This window comes from Prinia subflava, chromosome 5, assembly GCF_021018805.1.
Source record: "Prinia subflava isolate CZ2003 ecotype Zambia chromosome 5, Cam_Psub_1.2, whole genome shotgun sequence".
Lineage (NCBI taxonomy): Eukaryota > Metazoa > Chordata > Aves > Passeriformes > Cisticolidae > Prinia > Prinia subflava.
Window position 1 is genome coordinate 2,867,382 of NC_086251.1, and position 21,429 is coordinate 2,888,810.

A 21,429-nucleotide genomic window follows, 5' to 3' on the forward strand; every position below is an offset into this window, starting at 1 on the left:
CCTCTCACATTTAAACACCACCTTGTCCTGGCTGCCACCGTTTGTCAGGGGTGTCTGACTGCATCCCCAGTGTCTGCACTGAATGAAAATGCACCATTCTTCCACTGGGCACTGGCACCAAAAGGGGGAGAAAACTCACAGCAAATCCCTTCTTTCCCAGAGAGCTCCGTGCCAGGTGGTTCTGCCTGCTCAGGATGCAGTGACTTGGAGCAAGGGCTTTCTCTAATTGTCTGTTTATGGAACCTGTTAATTGCCTGGTGTAAATTAATAGCGGTGCCTTGTGGGAAGCACAAACCCTGCCCAGCTGTGTTACTGTGAAACTGCCAGCAAAGCATTTATTTTATTAATCTGCACCACACCCTGCAAGGCATTTAATGTAAGGTAAGGTAAGGAGGAGGGAAAAGAAGGGACAGAGCACATTAAAAGGATCCTTGAAATTTCAAGGAAATTAGGCCTGAGCTTTAGGTTTAATTAATTAGTCAGTTATTACAGGCAAATACTGTTTTAGGTTTAATTAATTAGTCAGTTATTACTGGCAAATCCTGTTTTCAGCTCCAGCCCTAAGTATCTCCAAAATATCCAAGGCTGTCATTTTGGTTAAGGTCTGCTTCTAATAGCAGCTTATGCATTTTAAAGATTACAAAATCCTATGAGAAATAAGAACTTATAAAGCAGGTGTTCATCCTCAGCATCCTTCTCAGTGAAATGAGGTACAATATTCTGATAGCAGGGTCAGCTCTTTGATTCAGTGGTGTCAAGTGCCTCTGAAATGTTGCTAATTAGGCACATTTATCAATAAAAATCTGCCATTTGTTTTGAACCCTTTTTGTGGTGGGTGGCTCTGGCTGCCAGCAAAATGAGGTCAGAGTGAACAGGGGGGCAGTGATGTCTGTATTCCCAGCCTCGACTCATTTAAAAGCTCATCACATTTCTACTTCATCGTGTTCAAAATGGAAATGAATTTCACAAATTAGATTGAAATCCATGAGCAATTAAAAATAAGTCAAATTGTGAGCCAGACACTGTTATCACTCTGTTAGAGAACTGGACTATCACTGCTTCTGTAACACAGCAAAAAATGGTCCCATAATTGACACTGCACAGAGAGCTGGAAAGCAAAATAATGAAGTTGCCCGGGGTGGATTGGAAGGAGTGAAGTCTTTTAACTAAAGACAAAATAATTGAAAGTTTTAGCTAAGAAATAATGGGGAAATGAACAGAACCCTACCATAAAAAAGCTTGTGTAGGCTTAGATAAAAAATAGAGCAATTGAGACGAAGGCAGCATTGGCAGTGATTAGGAAAGACAGAAAATTACAGAAAATACAAAATGTCATGCACAGACGTGTCCTTCTTTACAGTCAGAGTTTTGTGTGCAGTTGCAGGAGAAGAGAAGAGGAGCTGGGTGCAGGAAGGAGAGCCCATCCTTGCAGAGGCAATGCTCCTGTGCTGAGAGCAGATCCCTGTGGGGCCATGGGCTCCCCTGGGCTGGGGCACAGGGCCCTCTGCAGCGTTTGTGCCCCTGGCTCTGTGCTCAGGGCAGGGAAATTGGGCAGAGAATCCCTGCTTGGGTCCCCCTGCTGCCAGGGACTGGAGGGGCTGGGCAGGGCTGCTCTCTTTTTTTAATTCTGCTTTTTGTTTTCTTTGTCTCTCAGAGCTTGGGTGGCACTGCAGGCACAGCCCACGGAGTGCCCAGGAGCTGTGCAAGGTCAGCAGGGCCCAGGCACTGGAACTGGCACCAAGGCAGAGCGAGGCAGCTGGGCACAAATGTGCCAGGGAACTGTGGGCAGGTGTATTATTTGTTATTTATTTATTTATTGTATTTTTTACAGCCATTTATTTATTATTATAAATGTTGATATTTTATTATATTATGTTATGTTACATTATGTTTTATTGAATTTATACAATATTATATATAGTATACTGTATATAATTATATGTAATAACATATAATAATTATTGTTATATTTTTATGTTATAGATCTTTTATTATTATTATTATTATATTATTATTATTATTATTATTATAAATACATATTTATGATTTATTGTTTATTTACTGCCAAAATCTGGTGGGTTTGAGGTGCAGCTCACCTGGGTTCAGGTAATGTTTTTTCCCTGCAGTCCTCAGTTGAAACTCCTGCCTTGAGTTGCTTGACATTCAGAGGAAATGGGTACATCACTAATTTAGTATTTGGATTTTTATTTCCCTGGGAATATTTCCTGGGCTCTGCAGGTTTCCTTCACTCTGTCATCACCACAGTTTTGCTCCTCACATCTCTGTCTCCCAACCAGCTGAATCACTGAACCAAACTGGGTGAGACAAACAGAACCAGGTAAGCAAAATATTGCTGAATTATATCTGTGAATGATTGAAGGCCTTGCCTTTCTCTGTCCTTTCTTTGGCTCCTGGGACTGAAGGGACCCAGGCTTTGCATTTATTCAATAGATACAATCTTGTTTTTATTTCATTTCCATCTTTATTTTATGTTCTCTGCTCTCACTTATGTTAAAATTCCTCCCCCATTGTCACACACGGTGTAACAGCACCAGAACACAAAGGTGCCTGAGGGCAGGTCTTGTTTCTAGTTCTTGCCTTTCTTCACAAATCACAGCTTGGTGGGTTTGAACCGTGTCTGAAATGTCCATAGAAGAGCTCCTCACATGACAAAAAGCATTTCCAACAAATCACACTGCTCAGTGGGGTTTTCTTCTGAATGAACAAAGGCCTCATAACAAGGCCTGGTGTCACATTTCACTTTTTTATGCCAAGGAACTGCAGCTATGGGGATGAATTAAGCTTCCTTTTCTTTTGCAGTCTCAGAATGTGCTCCAGGCCAGCCAAGTGCTGCTTTCCCTGTGTTTATTCACTCCAGTGGTCAGAGAGGTGTGGTTATTCCTGGGACAGCCTTACTGTCATGGGTTGACATTAGACAAAATGCCAATGCACCCATGAGGGTATATTTTACCCAATGAACTACTGTGAGATGTGGTCAAGAACAGAGCAGAGCAGGCCTAATACTTGAAACAGACAGACAATTTATTATACTACATAACAATGGACAATAGAAAAGGAAAGAAAAACTCAGCCACCCAAAAGCAGAAGAGAAAACCTCCCAAAAACACTGCTTCTCCTCCCCCCAATTTCCATTCCATACATGCTCACTCAGTTGACTCCAGCACATTACCTTCATCTACTTGCTTAATCCCTCAACAACCCTGGGTTCCTAATCCAAATCATCATCCTTTAAAATTCAGACAATCCACATTCCATCCAGGACGAGAGGAGTCTCTCTCGCACCACAGACCCCCCCCCCACAGGAAACACAGGTCCACCATCCCGTGTTCCCACGTCACCCATGGCACTGCCTCGAAGAGTCTGCCAGGGTGACACCCTCCTTTCCATGTCCAGCACTCTCACTGCCGTCCATGGACCTGCACTGCAACAGGGCTCTTTTTAAGGATGTTTTGGCCAAGTACCAAAAACCAGCCATCTTCTCATTTTGGGACTCAGGTCCCCCCCATTTACCCCTGGGGCCGGGGGCTCCAAGAAGCAGGCCAGAACGTCTCTGGGTTTGAGCCAAAAACATCCACCCAAACACAGTCTTATTTATAGTCAGGAGGGTCCAGGGTCCGTCTATGGCTATCATTATGCGGGAAAAGTCCGGCCTAATAGGCCACTCCTCTTCATTCCGGCAATCGAAGGGGCTTCTTTTCATCTCACATTACCCTCTCGGTCCCAGGCTGTCCTCTCTCTCCTAAAACCACCAACTATGAGAATTCAGCATCCAGGGATGACTCTCTTCTGCCTTAGAAAGAGTTAAAAGCTTTTATCTCCCACCACCAAGGTCAGGCACAGGCGATCGCAGGCACTGCAGCTCTCACAAGCAGCTCCAGCTCGGCACCTTCTCTCTGTGGGGGGGAGGAGAGAGACGGGACCGGGGGGGGGGGGGGAAGGGGGGGAAGGGGATGGGACAGGGAGGGGGACGGAAGGCACCTCCAAAGTTCTCCCTCCACCCCTCCATTCTAGATGGAAGCTGGACCAGCTCCACTCCAGCTCCCTCTGTTCCCCACCCCGAGGCCCACCTTGCTCAGCCAGGCCCACCTTGCTCCCCTCCCCCACCCGGCCTAGCCAGGCCTGGGCAGGGGAGAGGAGAAGACGCTCCCTCTCCGAAAGCAGAGCAGGGAAAAAGAGAGTCCTGCTGGGAAATCCGGCTTTTAACCCCTCGTGTCCTCAGAGGCGTGTCCAACCTCTTAGTGGCCAACAAAGGTGCCAATACTCAGACCTAAGGACTGATTGGTTTGACCACTACTTCCAAAAAAACTCACTTCCCTTCAAACCACGACACTTACCAAACCTGTGCCTGGGAATTCCAGAGGAGCATTTCCCCTTCTCTCTTAGCACCACGGTCATTTCCATATTCAGGACTGGAAAAGTGACTGGGACAGTTTTATTTCCACCCCCCATGCACACACACACACACAAAATGCAGGAATGTTTTCCTTTCACACTCTGGCCCCAGCCCAGGGCTGCTCCCAGCTCTGCCCATGGCCTGAGCAGGCAGAGCAGCTGTGGGGGCAGCAGGGGAGGAATTTCAGTCCCTGCTGGGCTCTGCTGGGCAGGGGATCCCTGACCTGAGCCTGCCTCTGCTTCCATTTCCCCTGGAGCCAGAGGGCCAGGAGGAACAGCAGATCCACAATGTGCAAATGCTGCAGTCCAGCTTCTGGCACTGCTAAATGCAGTTTAATTGGCTAAATGAATGCAGCGTGCAATATTTATATATTCCTTACAGCTCCTTGAGAGCATGCCATACATTATTTACAGGGTAGTGTTGGACTTTGCTAGCCATTTATGAAGGATTAATTATCTGTGATTAGAAAATAGCTCAGTGTGCCAACATACTTGTTCATTCCTTTTAATCAGTAATTTAGGAGACATTTTCCACCTTCATTAAAACCTATTTTTGAAATTTTCCTTCTTTAATCATACAAACAATGTGAACAGAAATTCAGATTTTTATTTACATAGCTCTGCCACCACAGATAACTTTCCAAAAAGTCCACAAACAGTAACATTTCTTGGATATTTATATATATTATTTTAGTCCTATATAAAGAGAAAAGAAGCTTGAAGATTTTTTGGTGACACCATTTCATCTGCATAACTTTATTTCTTTTGGCCTGTCCAGACTCTGCCCTTTCCACATTTTAATAGCTCTTTTTTAGTCAAGAATTCCATGTCTTGTTCTGGTTGCTGGTCACTTTGCAGTCTTGCAGCTTTCAAATCAGTTATCCCCTCCTTTCCCTGTAATTTATGGACTTGATTACGTTTTAAAGTAGTGGAATTAAAGCATATCTTCAACAGTGTAATGACTAAAGCCATTTTAAAGAGTGCTGTGCCTTGCTATACCTTATCAGGTTGTATTTGAATTTGTATTTTGTATTTTGTACTCCAGATATGATTCTGTACATCCTGAACTGTAATTCCAAAGTTGTCTGCATTTTAAAATCAAAATCCAGTGCTATTCACTTGGGGGGAAAGGCCAATTTCTAGGATGAGGATTAGGTCAGTGCTGCTTACAGCTCCACTGTGGGGCAGTCAAAAAATACCTGACTTTAAAGGGGAAAATGGTGGGGTTTTTTTTGTTTTTTTTTTTTTTATTCCCTCATGAAAGGCCTGAGCACACAGTTTTGTGTAGTAGGACTCAGGGTCATTTCAAGATCAGAATTTAATGGAAAAATCCCAGCTACCACTAAAACCTACCTCAGACTTTGAGGTTCAGCCTCTTTCTCATTTTCCATGTGAATATCCTTGACTTCACCTCCTTGTGCAATGGTCAGTCTGAATTTTCTCTTGGTTCAGTCATTCACCATCTGATCCTTTCTGGAAGGGAAACCAGCACATACCTGGTGGGTCTGGCTGGGACAACTTCAGTTACAAGTAATTAAGAAAACAATAAAATTATATATATATATATATACACACACACACTTACAAGCCTTAGATCTGTCTGTGAGGCAATAAGGCTGGATATAAATTCATGAAGTTACATTTAAAAAAATGCATGCATGGCATCACTGAGCAGTAATTGCAATATGTAACTACAGGCACAAACACAATTAGACACAGAGACTGCAGTGTGTAAATATTCTGCTTGTTTATTCAGAAGGGTTGCTGTGAATGAACAGCAAATAACATATATAATTTGTTTTGCCAGTGCAGTTGTGTTATGAGTGTTGCCTCTGCCTCATTGCCCAGGCTTTGTTCAGTGGTGCAGGTCACACTGCATTCTCACAGGGACTCTGCTCTCACCCTGAGCATGGTGTGCACTGAGACATTCTGAAATGCAGCCTTGGCTTTTACATTTTCTCCCTTTTTATTGCACAAATTGCTCTGTGAGCAGACTTGAGCAGCCGTGCTGGGGAATGTGCAGAGAAGGGAGCAGAGGTGGGGAAGGAAGGGGTGGAACACCAGGAGGGGCTGGGGGAGCTGGGGGAGCCCAGCCTGGGGAAGAGGAGGCTCAGGGGGCTTCTCTCTCCCTGCCATGCCCTGGCAGGAGCTTGGGAACAGGAGGAGGATTTGGCTGCCTCCTTCTTCCAGGGAACGAGTGGGGGATGAGGAAATCATGGCCCCAAGGTGTGCCAGGAAAGGTTTGGATTGGTTGTTAGAGAACAATTCCTCCCTGGAGGAGGGAGCAGGGGGTGACAGGAGCCCAGAGAGGGATGGAATCACATCCCTGGAGGTGTCAGCAGTCAGATGCTCCCACAGGCAATCCCTGAGCATGAGCCTGGCACAGTTTTGTGAACACTGTCCCCACAAACTGGCAGCAGGAGCCTTTCCAGGGCCCTGGCAGCTGCTGGCAGCAGGTGACACAGCAGAGGTGTCTGTGGCTGTGTGACCCTGCCCAGTCAGTCAGGCTGTCCTCTGAGTGCCTCGCTTTCTCCTTGGGTCCCCTCACCAGTTCGGGTTTAATTCCCTGTCTGAAGTCAGTCCCACCATGGATCAATGTCCTGGGTGTGCTGAGGGTAACAACACAGGCTGCATCAGCCAAAAGAGGCATTTCCCAGGTGAGCAGTCACCCTGCACACCCCTGAATGAGGCACCTGTGCTGTGACCAGCAAAACACTGAGCCCTCCTCATGGAGCTCTAAAAAGACATATATATATATATATATATATATATATATATATATATATGGTGAGTATGTTCTGTGATTTGGCACTTGTCAATACACTGGGAATGTGGTGTTTCATTTATAAATCAGCAGGAAAGGATTTGAAGCCAGGATGGCTGCAAAGATTTCAAGCAGGTAACAGAATGTGCCTCTCAGGAAATACAAAAGGAAAGGGGAGCAGAAGGTGGGGACAGGGAAGGAGATACCAACCAGAGTGCTGCTCTCCCCAGGTGAGTTCATGAGGGGTTGTGATTGTTCTTGAAAGATTTTACAGCAGCTCATTTGGTTCCTGTGATTTTATCATTCTGCAGGGGATTTCCATTTCTAGAGGTGAGTGCAGGACTGGAATCCACTTCCACTAACTTGACACTGGTTTGACTGGAGTGACCCTCACTGGAGTCAGAAATTGGGTTTAACCAGTTCCTCAGGTTTGAAATTAGACCAGACTCAGCTGTTTATGGAGCCACTGTCAGGCTCTATTTGTATCACATTTTTCAAGATTAAGCACAGCCATGACTGTGCTAAAATCTATTAGAAGGATGTTCTATAACCCAATTGCTGGGAGCTCCAGCTTCTTTTAATCCTCCTGGATCTCACCTCTTCCCTGGGTGCAGCATCCATTCTTCAGTTTACAGAGCCCTATAAAAATTAAAATCTGCTCTCAGGCTGACAGATGCCTGTGACTGACTGAGGAGAAAGGTCCAGAATAATTGAGGTTTGTCTTGCAGTTTGCACAGAGCACAGTACAGCAGTTGGAGTTATTTCAGCCCCTCTGTGTCAGGATGATCTTTGTTTCCCTGTCCCTGCAGGTGCTGCTCTCAGGAGGGGCTGTTTAATCCATAAAGCCTCAGCGTTCCCAGGCAGTGGGATCAGATCCTGCAGCATCTGCTCTTGGCAAGGCCCCTGAGCACCTGCAGAGCCCCTAGGGACCGTCCCCAGTGCCACCCCCAGTGCTGGAGCTGTGGGACTTTGTGGGACCCAGCAGCCCCTTGCAGCTGTGCAGGGCTCAGGGCAGGGCTGCAGCTCCTGCCTCAGACCATGCAGGGTAGGGCTCTCATCCACTGATGTGGGAGCAGTGCCTGATTTGGGGAAACATTCTGAGGGGAAAGGGGAGTCTCAATCCAGCCCATCCAAAATAAACTCATTTATGCTGATGTCCTTCTCCTTGACACTCACTAAATTCCTCCTAATGCATTAATTATGACTCCAGATAGACCAATGATTATTCCATCTATGCTAATTAGGGATCGCTTTATTCAGCCTGCCACACAGGTCAGTAAACAAGTGGAATGAACTCCCCACAGGGAGCATAAAAAGACAATGATTTTCCTTCCAATGAAGCTTAGAGAATTTACCCCACAAACAAGACACAATTAGAGAGAAATGAGGAGTTAGAAAAATGCACTCACAGGTGTAAGAGACACCAAGAACATGTTCTTTCTCAGTGCTAGAATAAAGCAGATTCTTAGCTAATTCCTTAGCCAAAATCTCATTCTCAGTTAATGAGTTTTTACTGTAGATGATTAGGAAGTGCAACCACCTTCCACAAAGTAACTAAAAATTACAATCAAATTAGTTCCATTTGTGGCAGAACAAATTGATACCAAGCCAAAAGTGTAATTTCAGCCCAGGTCTGGAGGAGCCAGCAGGCTGAGGAGGATGGTGTGGTGCAGCACTGCCATCTGCACTCACTGAGGTCAAGGGTAACTCAGGGTGCAGAGAAGTTTTTGCTGCTAATCCTGGAGACCCTGAGTGCTGCTGGATCCCACAGTTCTGCAGCTGGATCAGGCACCCCTCCTGTTCATGGCTGCTCTGAATCTAATAAGGGTATCCCCATAAAAACAGAATTTCTCATGGCTTGAAACCAGCCAGAGAGGAACAGAATGTGAATGATAAAAAGGAACATCACGGGTTCGATCTCGTTAGGCACAAACTCCTAGAACCTCATGACATAAATGATAATTTATTGTAGGATCAAAGTCAGCAATTTTTATGTGCAGGTCAATCCCTAAATAGATATTTAGGGTTGAACTTGAGAAAAAACCTGTTGTGTGTGGATATGCCAATTTGTACTTGATTTTTTCCCTTCATGCCTTACATCAAGTTGACTCTTTGTAAGTTCACACACCCAGACCCTCGAGCCCTGCTGAGCACATTCTAAAACATGAATAAATATTGTAGAAGACTGCAATTTAAATTGGAGTGCCAATCCTGATGTGTGAGCCAATATAGAACCAAATGTGGTCTCTAAAATCAGCTGTTTCTGTGTTTGAAGGCTGACTGAAGGTTAATACAGATCTTGTAAACAGTAACTTGTACAAATAATAATACAGATCTAACAGTAATTGTACAGATAATAATACAGATCTAACAGTAATTGTACAAGTAATAATAATACAGATCTAACAGTAGTTGTACAAGTAATAATAATACAGATCTAACAGTAATTGTACAAACAGGAAAGCACCAAAGTCTGAATGATCAGGCCACACATGGACCAGAAACAGGTGATTGCTCTGAAGACACTTTTTGGGATGTGCCATTTTCCTATAAACTCTGAATGGTAAACATGGAAGGGAAGGGAAGGGAAGGGAAGGGAAGGGAAGGGAAGGGAAGGGAAGGGAAGGGAAGGGAAGGGAAGGGAAGGGAAGGGAAGGGAAGGGAAGGGAAGGGAAGGGAAGGGAAGGGAAGGGAAGGGAAGGGAAGGGAAGGGAAGGGAAGGGAAGGGAAGGGAAGGAAAGGAAAGGAAAGGAAAGGAAAGGGGGATGAACTGCACTGTGCTGAGAGCGACACGAGCTGTTGCCTGCAAGGAAACAAAGTGCAAACCTTTACCTTCATTATTCCAGAGCCTGGAGTGTTGGGATGAAACCTGGGCCACTTTCTGGAATCTAAAGAAGGGAATGTCATCCTACAGAGATCCCCAGGAATAGCAATCAAACTTGTAACAAATCAGTGCTGTCAGATGTACTTTTGTGTGAGAGTTAGGCTGAAGAAAATGAAAGTGCCTTTCCTTAGGCAGATGAATTCAAACTTAAAGTGACTCCAAATTAATGCACAAATTAATGTAAAATTAATGTGTTCCTAACACTTAAGAAATTGTTGGTGCTGGATTTTGTGTTTCACAGCAGTGAGCAGTCCATAAAAGCTTCCAAAGTCATCTGGCAAAGAAACTGTTGTGAATTCTTTGTTGATTTGTGTTTGCTGGTTTGCTGAGTTTTTTTCTTGTCCTGTTTTTATTTTTAGGAATCTGAAGAACACTTTTGATCAGCTGAGACACAGAGAATGCAGCACTGAAGCTCTGCCACCAAAATCAAACATCCTGTGTGAAACCACCCTCTGCATTTACACTGCCACCATCACATCTGTTTTCAACGAGGCAGCTCCTCCCCATGAGGATCAGCAGGCACACAAAGGTATTCCCAGTCAGGTAAAAAAGGCTGGACTCTGCTTATGACTCTCTGAAACATTAAGGGGAAAAGTCTGGGATTGCTCAATGAACATCAGCCAGCTGGGACAGAAAATCCTCACCTGTCCAGGTGGATTTCTCACCATCCAGGCTCCGTGCAGGTCAGGGCTCCTCAGGGCTGTCTGAACTCTGCTGCAGAGCCAAGGAATGCAGAACAGATGGGCTGGGAAAGCAAGAACCTTGGGAAAAACCACTGGAAAAGGTGAATTTCCATGTCATTCCTGTGCCTGTGTGTGTGGGGGCTGGTACCTGGCTGAGGGGCTGCTGCAGCTCATGGACAAGGCAGTGAAACATCAATGGGAAGTGCTCAGTAGCATTCCCAGAACAATCCCACCGTGAGCTGTGAGCAGCTCTGAACACATAAATATATCACAGCCAGTGGGGAGGTGTTCACAGCAGCACAGCAAGGGTGTTCTGCTGCTGGTTTGTAAAGAGGAGATACTGAAATACTGAGATATCTGCTGCTGTGCCATTTAAATGGGACACCATCCCCTTAATGTTAATTTAAACACAGTTATGAAAAGTTAAACTTTTGTACAATGTATTGAAAATTGATTAAATTGAAATGATGGTCCCTTGCTGGCAGTAGAGCAGTGGCACGCTTCACTTGTCTCTCAATACACTCCCTTAATATTCAGATATATCTATCTCACAAAGCATCAAATTAATCCCCGTGGAAATCCAGTTTTTTACTGACTTTCGGTATACAGAAGTAGGGGAAATTTCAGTGAATTGTTTTTGTCCTTCATAGAAAATCAAAAGCTCCAGGAAACCATCATCGTTTTATTTACATCTTCAACAACCATCTTCTCACTAGAAAATATTTGACATGGTGAAGTGGGTTGGGGACAGGAGATGCCCTCAGTCAGGCCGGGCGACAGGGAGACAGCTCATTAACAGCACCAATTAATAAAAGCTTTTAGTGCAGCTCTGCTGAGAGCCAGTGTGAGGGCAGGTTCCAGCCTGGGCATTTCTAACCCTGTGCCAGGACGCTGCACCCCAGGGTCTCACAGCTCACTGCACACACACAGCACTGACTTTGCCATCAGTAATTTTATATTAGCAACTGGCTTGGAGCAGCTTTCTACTTTTCATAAGTTTCATATGAATACAAAGAAGAAACTGATTTCCTGACCAAAATTTGCATTTCTATCCTGACATTCAGGCCAGTTATTTTCATTTTTTTATGAAAATTCTTGTTCCACTGCCAACATTTTCAAGAAAATTGTATCATTGCACTCCTTATAATATTGCAGAGGGAAAGATCTAAAAACGCTTTGCTACATTTCAACTTCCATTTGTTGCAAAGCACAGAATTTATTTCCCAGCCATTTAGGATTTGATCACTGTTTGTGGGGTGGAGAAGCAGTGCTGGGGCAGGAAGAGGAAGCAGTCAAAGCCAGGCCCCTGATTTTCAAATATTCTTTTCCAGTGGCACAGAAGTGATCCCCTGGACAAGACTGACACCAATTACAGGAGAAGTTTTAGAGCTTCCATTAGAATGGGTGGCAGCAATTCTGGTCCACATTGCTTTAAGGCCGTTTCTGCAGATATTATTTTGTTATATTTAATGATCAGCTCAGGGAAGTGGCTTTTTAAAAATCTCTCCTTTGGAACATTTTTCTCCCTAGCAGCTGTTTCCCCCATTTATATTTAGGAGTCAAGAAGATGCTGCTTGACCAGCAAAGTTGACTTTTTTCTTTCTCAGTGACAAAGAAAACAACATTGAAACAAAACTGATGTGATTGCTAATGAATATGACTGAGAATTGAGTTCCATTATACCCATGTGTGACAGCAAGAGCATTCATCACTCACACAGAAAAACCAGAAAAATAAATATTCAGCAAATATAAATATCCTACACATTATGTAGAGCAAATTCAAAAGCCCACTGATTAGCAAGAGACTGCAGCAGACTGTAATCACAGTTTTGATTGGAATTTTTTACTTCTTTGGCTGTTTCAAAGGCTTCTTGATTCTCTAACACAAGATTAGAAAATTTAACAAAAGGAGGCTGAATGGGCATCTGAAATTTTGGAGCTGCTCTTCAGCTTCTCCATCCCTGTTCCTGCAATTCCACAGGAACGGGTCCAGCTTGAACACATCCCCAGGTTCCTGGCAGAAATGCTGTGTGCCCACAAATCCCCCAATTGTTCTGCGTGGCCAGAACATCCCTGGGAGGAAGGGAGGTGTGAGTGCTCCTGCCTCCCCCCGAGCTGGAACCTGAAGGGAAATGAGCTCAGCCCCAGAAGTGATCCCAGCCCTTCCTGTCTGCCCCGCGGGTTATTGAGCATTCCCAGTGCTCCACTCCTGCCTTGGCACCACCACAGAGCAGGACTGGAGCATCAGGCAGGGCTGTCATTAGACAGTGATCAGTTTTAATTGGGTGTTAATGATAACAGGCCCAGCGCTGGGGGTTTGTTTAAACCTCTGCATCTCTTTTGCACTGATTTTTTAGTCAGCCCCATTTTTATGGTGCCATCAAACTGCCATTGCTGATTGCATTGTCCTTGCTCATGCAGGTATTAATCTTTCACAGATAACGGGGCCTGTTTCTAATGAATACCCTAAGCCTTAGAATAAAGCACTCAATTTAGGTTCTTTAGAAACAGTGTCTCATTGTAAGCACACGGGAGATGGATTAAATACCTTGCTGTCCAAATGGCTTCTGAAAATTAATGGACCCAATCGAAGTAAAACCCTCTATGTTCTCTTCTTGTAACAAAATAGGGACAACCTAAATGTAAAAAATTGCCAGGGAGATGATATGAGCCATCAGCTGCTAACAATGCTTTTCTAAATGAGCCCATGTATCAACATTATACAGAATTCAGGCTTTGTTCAGCCTTCCTTGGGAAGGACAATTACACCAGAGAAATAACAGCAGAATTTTCTCTCTTGTTAAGAAAGGGCAGCAGTGGAATTTTGGAGGTTATCATAAAACCAGTGAGACATTTTCAGGCTGAAAGATGGGAAGTTTAGGTTAGATATACAGAAGAATTTCTTTACTGTGAGGGTGGTGAGACACTGGAACAGGCTGCCCAGAGAAGCTGTGGATGTCTCATCTGTGGAACCCACATCTAGGACAGGGCAGCTGAGGTTCCTGTTAATAAATCCCTTGGGGTGAATTAGAGGGAAAGAACACTGAATGACCAGGGTATTTATGAAGAGGATTTATTTTAAAACCATGTAATTGCAGTGGAAAGAATGTTTGTGGCCATTTTGGTTATTTTCTAGAGAAGGATGAAAATCCATGAAGAAAATACACAGGGAAAAGAAAAGAAAGTGAAGGAAAGGAGAGTGGGCATAGACAGTGGAGAGAGAAGACTTCTGTGGATCCAGCAACAAGAGCTGATCTTTGCAGTTTGGTGTCTGTGGTCAGTGATGGTCACAGCCCTGCTCTGCTGGGGGTGGGGGTCCCCAAAACAAAAAGTTCCTGGAGTTGTATCCGCCCAAGCTGGCATTGGGAATGCCCAGAGCTTCCCCCAGTGTGGGCAGACAGACAGTGCTGAGGGCACTCCTGGCTCTGAGCTATTGCAGCTGTGTTCATTCCTCAGGAGTGGAACAGCCTGGCCCTGCCAGCTCTGGGGGTGCTAAAGAGTGACTGGGCTGGGTGGGATCAGCTGGGCTCTGCTGGCCCTGCTGTGAGGAGGGGGGACAGGAGGGAGGGCAAGGGACAGAGAGGGGGAGACCTTGTCCAGGGGACAGCCAGGGTTAGGTGGCCGTGCTGGGGACAGGAAGGGTCAGAGCTTGTCCAAGGGACAGCCAGGGTGAGGTGGCCGTGTTGGGGACAGGAAGGGTCAGAGCTTGTCCAGGGGACAGCCAGGGTTAGGTGGCCGTGCTGGGGACAGGAAGGGTCAGAGCTTGTCCAAGGGACAGCCAGGGTGAGGTGGCCGTGTTGGGGACAGGAAGGGTCAGAGCTTGTCCAGGGGACAGCCAGGGTTAGGTGGCCGTGCTGGGGACAGGAAGGGTCAGAGCTTGTCCAAGGGACAGCCAGGGTGAGGTGGCCGTGCTGGGGACAGGAAGGGTCAGAGCTTGTCCAGGGGACAGCCAGGGTGAGGTGGCCGTGCTGGGGACAGGAAGGGTCAGAGCTTGTCCAGGGGACAGCCAGGGTGAGGTGGCCGTGCTGGGGACAGGAAGGAGCCAGCTGGAACTGCAGAAGGAAGAGAGAAGAAGGAGAGAAAGAGCCAGAGCTGTGTGGAGCTGCCCGTGGGAGGCTGCACAGAAAAGGTCAGAGGGACTTTTAGATCACCAGGAGCTGATGTTTGAAGCCTTCTGGGATTTTCCCAAAGCTCTCTGAGTGTCGTGTCTGTCTCCACCACCACAGCTTCCTGCCCTCTGTAAACTCACATTTGTAGCAACACAATTGTTGTCATGCCCATCTTTAAAAACCCTTTGCTGGTTAACACAAAATACAGAATTTGGGGTGGTAGTCTTTTATTCTGTTGTTAAACAATGTTTATGCAGATAAAGGACAGCACGAAAGCCACCACACTTGGAAATGAAAGAAATATTGTGATATGCACTATGTAAGTGTGTAAGTCTGTACAGTTACCATCAGATATTATTAATGACCCCTCTGTGACAATATTAATGAGCCCAGTTGTGTCAGAAGTGTGCAGTTAGATGGCCTCAGGCTCAAACTGAATAATTCCTTTAGTTGAGGAGAACCCCATACTGTTACCTTGGGGAATTGTAAAGTTCAGCACCAAGGGATCAATTTTATCCTCAATTCTGCCAGCAGCAGCCAGGATCAGGCTGTGCTCATGTCCTGTTCTCAGATCAGGGCATGTCTGACCAATGCCTGGTGCAGGAGGGTTCATCACCAGCTCAGCCACAGCTGAAGCTTCCCACTGGTGCTGCTCCCTGCAGAGCTGCTGGGATCTCAGTGGAAGTGTTGGGAAATTCAGCCCCAGCTCTGCCTGTCCCTTCTCTCTGCCAGGGTTTGTGGGCAGGGATGGGATGGAGCTGGGCTGGGGATGCACCTGCAGGAGCACAGGGCAGCACAGGGCAGGTGTTAATACAGGGATGTGTTGATTCTCTTCTTGTTCCTCCTCTCTCAGGGTTGTTGATTCCCTGAGATTCTCCTTGGGGTTGCTGTTCCCCATGGTACTAAGGGTTCTCCCAAGGTTGCTGTTCCCTGGGAGTTTCCTCTGGGTTGCTGTTCCCAGAGGTAATAAGGTTTTCAGTCTTCTCTTTGCCCTAAGCGTTTCACACCAGAGGTAGAGACGACAAGCTGAGTCTGCCAGTGCACATTTCCAAGGTTGTTTATTCTTCATTATCTCAGTCCTTTTTCAGCTCTGCCAGGCCTCCCTGGCAGGGTACCTTATCTTAGTTCTGTCCCAGATCTGTGAGGCATCCCCAGCAGAGCAGGACACGCGGCAGACTGGGCGGATCAGAGAGCCCCGCACCTTATGTACGGTACCCTTGACCCAACCACTGTCCGAGACGTATTTTTTATTTACAAAATTTTACCAATACCTACTACCTATGCTAACATGTCGTTTCTACTCTAAACCAATCCTTGAGATCCAACTCAGCAGAAAATGGGGGACGAGAGCAAGAACAAGGAGCACTCCCCAATTCCTCCATCTTGCCTCTTCAACCCCATATACTGAGAATCCTAGATTCTACATTTACATTCTATGATAAACTAAATACTACTTATTTTGAATTCTCTCAGCTTGTGATTCTTCATACAATGTGGGCATTCACTCCCATGGCCAGGGATCAGAGGCAGTGTCCTCCTGGGCTCTGTATGAGACTGGTTGACCCCCCTGTACAGATCCCAGACCCCCCTGTCTGGTCTCCAAACCCTCCAAGGTGGCCAGAGGGATGTTCTAGACTCCAACATTCCTCCTCTCTCTCATTTTCCCTGTCTTTTACTCAGTTTAATCCAGCTAGCTTACTGTAGCACAAAGTTGAGGCACACTGTAACTACAACTTGTACCAGAGAATATTCTCTCTCTCTTTCTTTTTTATTTTTTTCCCAGGTGTCCACACAATTCCCTGAGGAGATGTCCTTGTAATGCCCTGAAGGAGAGAAACTGAGCTGCACTGGGAGGTTCCATTCTTCCAGGGGCACTGATGCACAGAAACCCCACAAAGGCCCAGCAGGGAACCCAGGCACTGCTGGTTTCTAAATTTATGGGCAGTGCAAGCCACTGTCACAAAACCTCTGTCAAAGACCAGGCACGACACAGCCCTGAAAAATCAGGATACTCATGGCACCTATCCAGCCTTCCCTGGGAGTTTTGGATGACTGAGTTGAACGAATGAATGAGCAGGCAGCTGGAACAATTTTCTCTGGTGCTGCAATTTGTATGATCTGAGTTTTTGTAGACTCTGCACGTTCAAGGATGGCTGGAACAAGAGAGGCATTTAGTGATGAGAACCTCAGTGTGGGAAATACATTTGAAATGTCCAGCTCCACTTGTGCCTGCTGCACATCAGCCTCTCTTGTGTGAAGCTGGACTGCATTTCATGCAGCTGCAGATGGGAATGACTCAGGGCAGAGCTGTCCCAGCTCCCTGTCCAGCAAGGACACTGCTCTGGGTGATCAGATCTGAAATGTGAATTATTGGGACCTGCAGTCACTGCCAGCCCAGGGCTGGAGGATCCTGATTGCTGATTGCCAGCAGGGAAATGGAGTCACAGCAGGGCCCTCAGCACGCAGGGATCCATCCTGTTCCTGTGAGGGGAACCTGCTGTGATGCTGCCCATGGAAATAATCAGCCCCACCAGGGTTCCCTAAACATCAGGGATTGAGTTTGGGCTTATTAAATGTGGTGCTGTCTCACTGCAATACTGAAAGATAAAATAAATAAAACTGTGCAACAGGAGAAGAACAAAGATTCCTCTGCCGGCCATGGTGAGACCAGGGCAGCTGTAAGGCAGCTGTGACCCTGCAGCCCCTGGGGATCCCTGGGGATGCAGAGATGCCCCCACAGCCCCTGGGGATCCCTGGGGATGCAGAGATCCCCCCAGAGACCCTGGGGATCCCTGGGGATGCAGAGATCCCCCCAGAGACCCTGGGGATGCAGAGATGCCCCCACAGCCCCTGGGGATCCCTGGGGATGCAGAGATCCCCCCAGAGACCCTGGGGATCCCTGGGGATGCAGAGATCCCCCACAGCCCCTGGGCATCCCTGGGGATGCAGAGATCCCCCCACAGCCCCTGGGGATGCCGAGATCCCCCCACAGCCCCTGGGGATCCCTGGGGATGCAGAGGAGCGCGGGGTGTTCGGAACCGGGGCTGGAGACAGGCGGGGCAGCGGCACCTCCGGGGCCGGGATGGGAAGGGACCGGGGATGAGGGGAGGAGCGGGAGCGGGCCCGGGCCGGGATCGGGACGCGGAGCCGGAGCGGGCCCGGGCCGGGATCGGGACGCGGAGCCGGAGCGGGCCCGGGCCAGGCGCTCCCGGCAGGACCCGCGGCCGCTGTGCCGGGAGCGCAGGCGCGGAGCGGGAGCGGCAATGGCGGAGCCCGGGGAGCGGCGGGGCCGGGCCGGGGACAGCGGGGGAGACTGCGGCGGGCTCGGAGGTGAGCGGGGAACGGGGACAGGGCCGGGGGAACGGGGACAGCCCCGAACGGGAACGGGGACAGCCCCGAGCGGGAACGGGGACAGCCCCGAACGGGAACGGGGACGGGCCGGGGGAACGGGGACAGCCCCGAACGGGAACGGGGACAGCCCCGAGCGGGGACAGCCCCGAGCGGGGACAGCCCCGAGCGGGGACAGCCCCGAGCGGGGACAGCCCCGAGCGGGGACAGCCCCGAGCGGGGACAGCCCCGAGCGGGGACAGCCCCGAGCGGGGACAGCCCCGAGCGGGGACAGCCCCGAGCGGGGACAGCCCCGAGCGGGGACAGCCCCGAGCGGGGACAGCCCCGAGCGGGGACAGCCCCGAGCGGGGACAGCCCCGAGCGGGGACAGCCCCGAGCGGGGACAGCCCCGAGCGGGGACAGCCCCGAGCGGGGACAGCCCCGGGGATGCCCCGGGAGCTGCGGGCTCCGGAGCTGCCTCGGCCGTGCGGGGCCCGGGTTGTCGCTCCAGGGCGGATTCTTTAGGGGCACAATGAACATTTTGGGGTAAAATGCGCGTTAATGTGGGGCACAGAAGGAGCGTTCTGAGGGAACAGGGAGGCGATCGGCAGTGGAGGGGGGAAGGCCCAGACGAGATCCAAGGGATTGTAAAATCCGTGTGTGAAATCAGAGCTGTGCCAGCAGCTTTCCTTCCCACGGCTCCCCAGGGGTTTTCCTTGTGCTCTGGTTTTCAGGAGGGAACACCGTGCAGTCGAAGGTCTCATAGCCTGAGCAGGACAATCTCTGGACATGGAAAATCAGTTTTTCATTGTTACAGCATCAGCTCCAGGGAATGATGAAGCGATGTCGTGATTTTGAACTTGTGCTCATGGAGGAAATGCACTGGAACAACCAACACTGCTCCACCTTTATGGACAACCCTGTGGGTTTGGATCTTGATTTGTGGCTGTGAAATCTCCTCACAGAAACCTCTGGGGCTGACACAAAGACAAGGAACCTTTGAGATGGAAAGAGCCGGAGCAAGTGGATGTGAGAAAGGAAAATTAAAGATGGTGAGTGCTAAAACCTTTGTTCTTCCCTTGTGCTGAGCTCTGTACTCGGGAATGGGACAGCTCTGGCAGTTTGCTGCAGACACTGCTCTGCTGAGAAGTGGGAAACTGCAGCCCCTGAGGAAGGCAGAAAGAGCAGGGCCTCAGTCTGGGAGTGTGTGAGAAATAAGGGAGGGATAAATGTGTGGCTCATCCTGTGCCTCAGAGCCCCAAGAAAAGGCTTTGGCTGAAGAACTGAAGTGCTGCTGCTCCACAGGGAGCCCTGCCCAGGCCCTGGGAATCATCCCAGCTCCCTTCAGAGCAGGAGGAGCACCCACAGCCTGTGTGAGCCATTCCTGGCTGGAGCTGGGGCCCGCTGGGCTCTTTCCCGTTTTCCTGCAGGCTGTGGCCGTGGCAGGGAATTGGCTCCAGCAGGGCCAGGTCACAGCGGGGTCTGTGGCAGGGACAACTCCCAGAGCTGACAGGGAAGGGACCTTCAGCCACATCCTGAAAAGCTGAGCAGGGAAAACACCTGCCTGCAGCTGCTGCAGCTCCTGGAGCTCCGGGGTTTGTGCACAGCAGGGACAGGGATAACGCCAGAACCGTTCACACCTTGGGAATGAGGGAGTTCATCCCCCTGGAGGCTGTTCCGGGCAGGCTCTGCCCATCACCACTGGGAGCAGATGGCCTTGGAAGGGATGGGGGCGTTCAGGGAACGCTGCTTGGCTTTCCCTGCTTTGGCAATACCGTGGTCAGTAAAAATACTCATTGAGCTCTTCCTGCAGGGAAACGTTCAGGCAAGAGGTGCCGAAAAGAACCGGAGTTTCTGATCTGAAGTCTCCAACTGAAAATCCCCTGTGGATTGTCACCGGTCCAGTTTTCATGGACTGCTCACCTTGGCCAGGAGTGTCCAATCCTGCTGGAAATGCACTGCACCAGGATGGCATTTTCGTTTCGTGCTGGTGAAGACCCTCTGGGTGACCCCCAGGCACTAGAAGGGCTGGCCTGGGCTCCCAGGGCACTAATTCCAGGAGTTGTGTTTTTGGGAACAGCACAGGAGCCTTTCCCTTGCCCAGAGGAGCAGCCAGTGCCTCTCTTCATTCACAAATGCCCAGGATGGAACACAAGGAAAGGAACAGCAATGTGGAAATGCCCCACACTGGGAGCTGATGGTGCTCTGGATCACATTTTGGATTTCTAATGTCAAAGGGGCAGTGTGGAGGGGTTTTTCTCTCTCTGCTGTTCATTGCTGTACTCACTGCCCTTGTTGCTCTCACTGTTACTGTGTGTTGCCATTACTATTAAATTAAATTAAATTTGTCTTGGTTTCCATTATTATTAAACTGTTCTGAGCTGGATTTCTGTCTCTGGTCCCTTCCCCATCCCCTGGGGCTGAGGGAGCTGCTGCTGGTGCCCGGCTGGGCTCTGCCCCTGGCCCGGGGCACTCCTGGGGCTCTGAACCCCCCGGGCTGGAGCAGTTCTGGGGCTCACAGAGAGAGCCAGGGCTGCATTCGGGGCTCAAACTGGGCTCACTGGGCCGAGTGCAGACACAGACACTGAGCCCTGGTTCGGGGCTGGAAACCAGGGTCCCTCAGGCAGCTTTGGGATCCCAGAGAGACCCAGGTGTGCATTTGGAGGCTCGGAGCAGAGCCCCGGGCCGCGTTCGGGGCTCGGCGCGGGCTCCTGGAGGGGCTCGGGGCTCGCGGCGGGGCCCGGCCCGGCAGGACCGAGCCCGGAGCCCCGGCGGGTCCCGGCCCCGCGTCACCGGCAGCGCGGGGCTCGGCCAGCGCCCGGCCCGGAGCGGCTCCTCCCGGTCCCGGGGCCGCCCCGAGCCCGCCTCGGTCCTGCGGGCCCGGGACCCGCAGCGCGCCCGGCGGGGGAGAGGCGGCACCGCCCGGGCCCCGCAGAGACCCCGGCAGGGCCCGGAGCCGAGGCCCCGGTGCCGGTGCCGGTGGCAGCCCCGGCCCGGCCCGGGTGAGAGGGGCGGAGCTGGGAGCGATGGTCCCGCCCCATCCCGAGCCGGGCGGGACCTGGGGCAGGGGCGGGGGCGGGGCCAGGGCTCAGGGGCGGGGTTAGAGCCAAGGGGCGGGGCCAGGACTTAGGGGCGGAGTCAGAGCCAAGGGGCGGGGTCACTGCGCTGAGGAGGGGTCAGAGCCGAGGGGCGGGGTCAGAGGCGGGGCCGAGTCTCGGGGGCGGGGCCGGTTTCAGGGGCGGACCCG

The 21,429-nt window shown here is 49.5% G+C and overlaps 1 protein-coding gene and 2 long non-coding RNA genes across 5 annotated transcripts; 2 read left to right on the top strand and 1 right to left on the bottom strand.

Moving 5' to 3' along the window:
* Window positions 1-1,476: 1,476 nt before the first annotated feature.
* LOC134550526 (uncharacterized) lies at window positions 1,477-17,662 on the top strand. The gene is made up of 3 exons (XR_010080352.1): window positions 1,477-1,789; window positions 2,239-2,338; window positions 16,639-17,662. It is a non-coding gene; the product is annotated as an uncharacterized LOC134550526 (long non-coding RNA).
* On the bottom strand, window positions 3,022-4,910 carry LOC134550525 (uncharacterized). The gene is made up of 2 exons (XR_010080351.1): window positions 4,089-4,910; window positions 3,022-3,914 (listed from the first exon to the last, which is right to left on the bottom strand). It is a non-coding gene; the product is annotated as an uncharacterized LOC134550525 (long non-coding RNA).
* A 277-nt stretch (window positions 17,663-17,939) lies between the features above and the next one.
* LOC134550527 (myosin heavy chain IB-like) lies at window positions 17,940-20,568 on the top strand. Of its 3 annotated transcripts, none has more exons than XM_063397268.1 (3): window positions 17,940-18,185; window positions 19,148-19,234; window positions 19,996-20,568. In XM_063397268.1, the coding sequence occupies exons 1-3, from the start codon at window positions 17,955-17,957 to the stop codon at window positions 20,038-20,040; spliced, it is 363 nt and encodes a 120-aa protein (XP_063253338.1). In that variant the 5' UTR covers window positions 17,940-17,954; the 3' UTR covers window positions 20,041-20,568. The 3 variants fall into 3 exon arrangements, 1 of the variants encoding a protein (XP_063253338.1); XR_010080354.1 differs by having other exon boundaries at window positions 17,968-18,185; window positions 18,917-19,234; XR_010080353.1 differs by having other exon boundaries at window positions 17,974-18,185; window positions 19,000-19,234.
* Window positions 20,569-21,429: the final 861 nt, after the last annotated feature.

Excerpts from the sequence above, each read along its gene's own strand:
- LOC134550527 (XM_063397268.1), top strand. The coding sequence starts at position 17,955 with ATGAGGGGAGGAGCGGGAGCGGGCCCGGGCCGGGATCGGGACGCGGAG. Across the intron at positions 18,186-19,147 it reads AGACTGCGGCGGGCTCGGAG|AAACCTCTGGGGCTGACACA; the intron begins GTGAGCGGGGAA and ends ATCTCCTCACAG. Across the intron at positions 19,235-19,995 it reads AGAAAGGAAAATTAAAGATG|GGAAACGTTCAGGCAAGAGG; the intron begins GTGAGTGCTAAA and ends CTCTTCCTGCAG.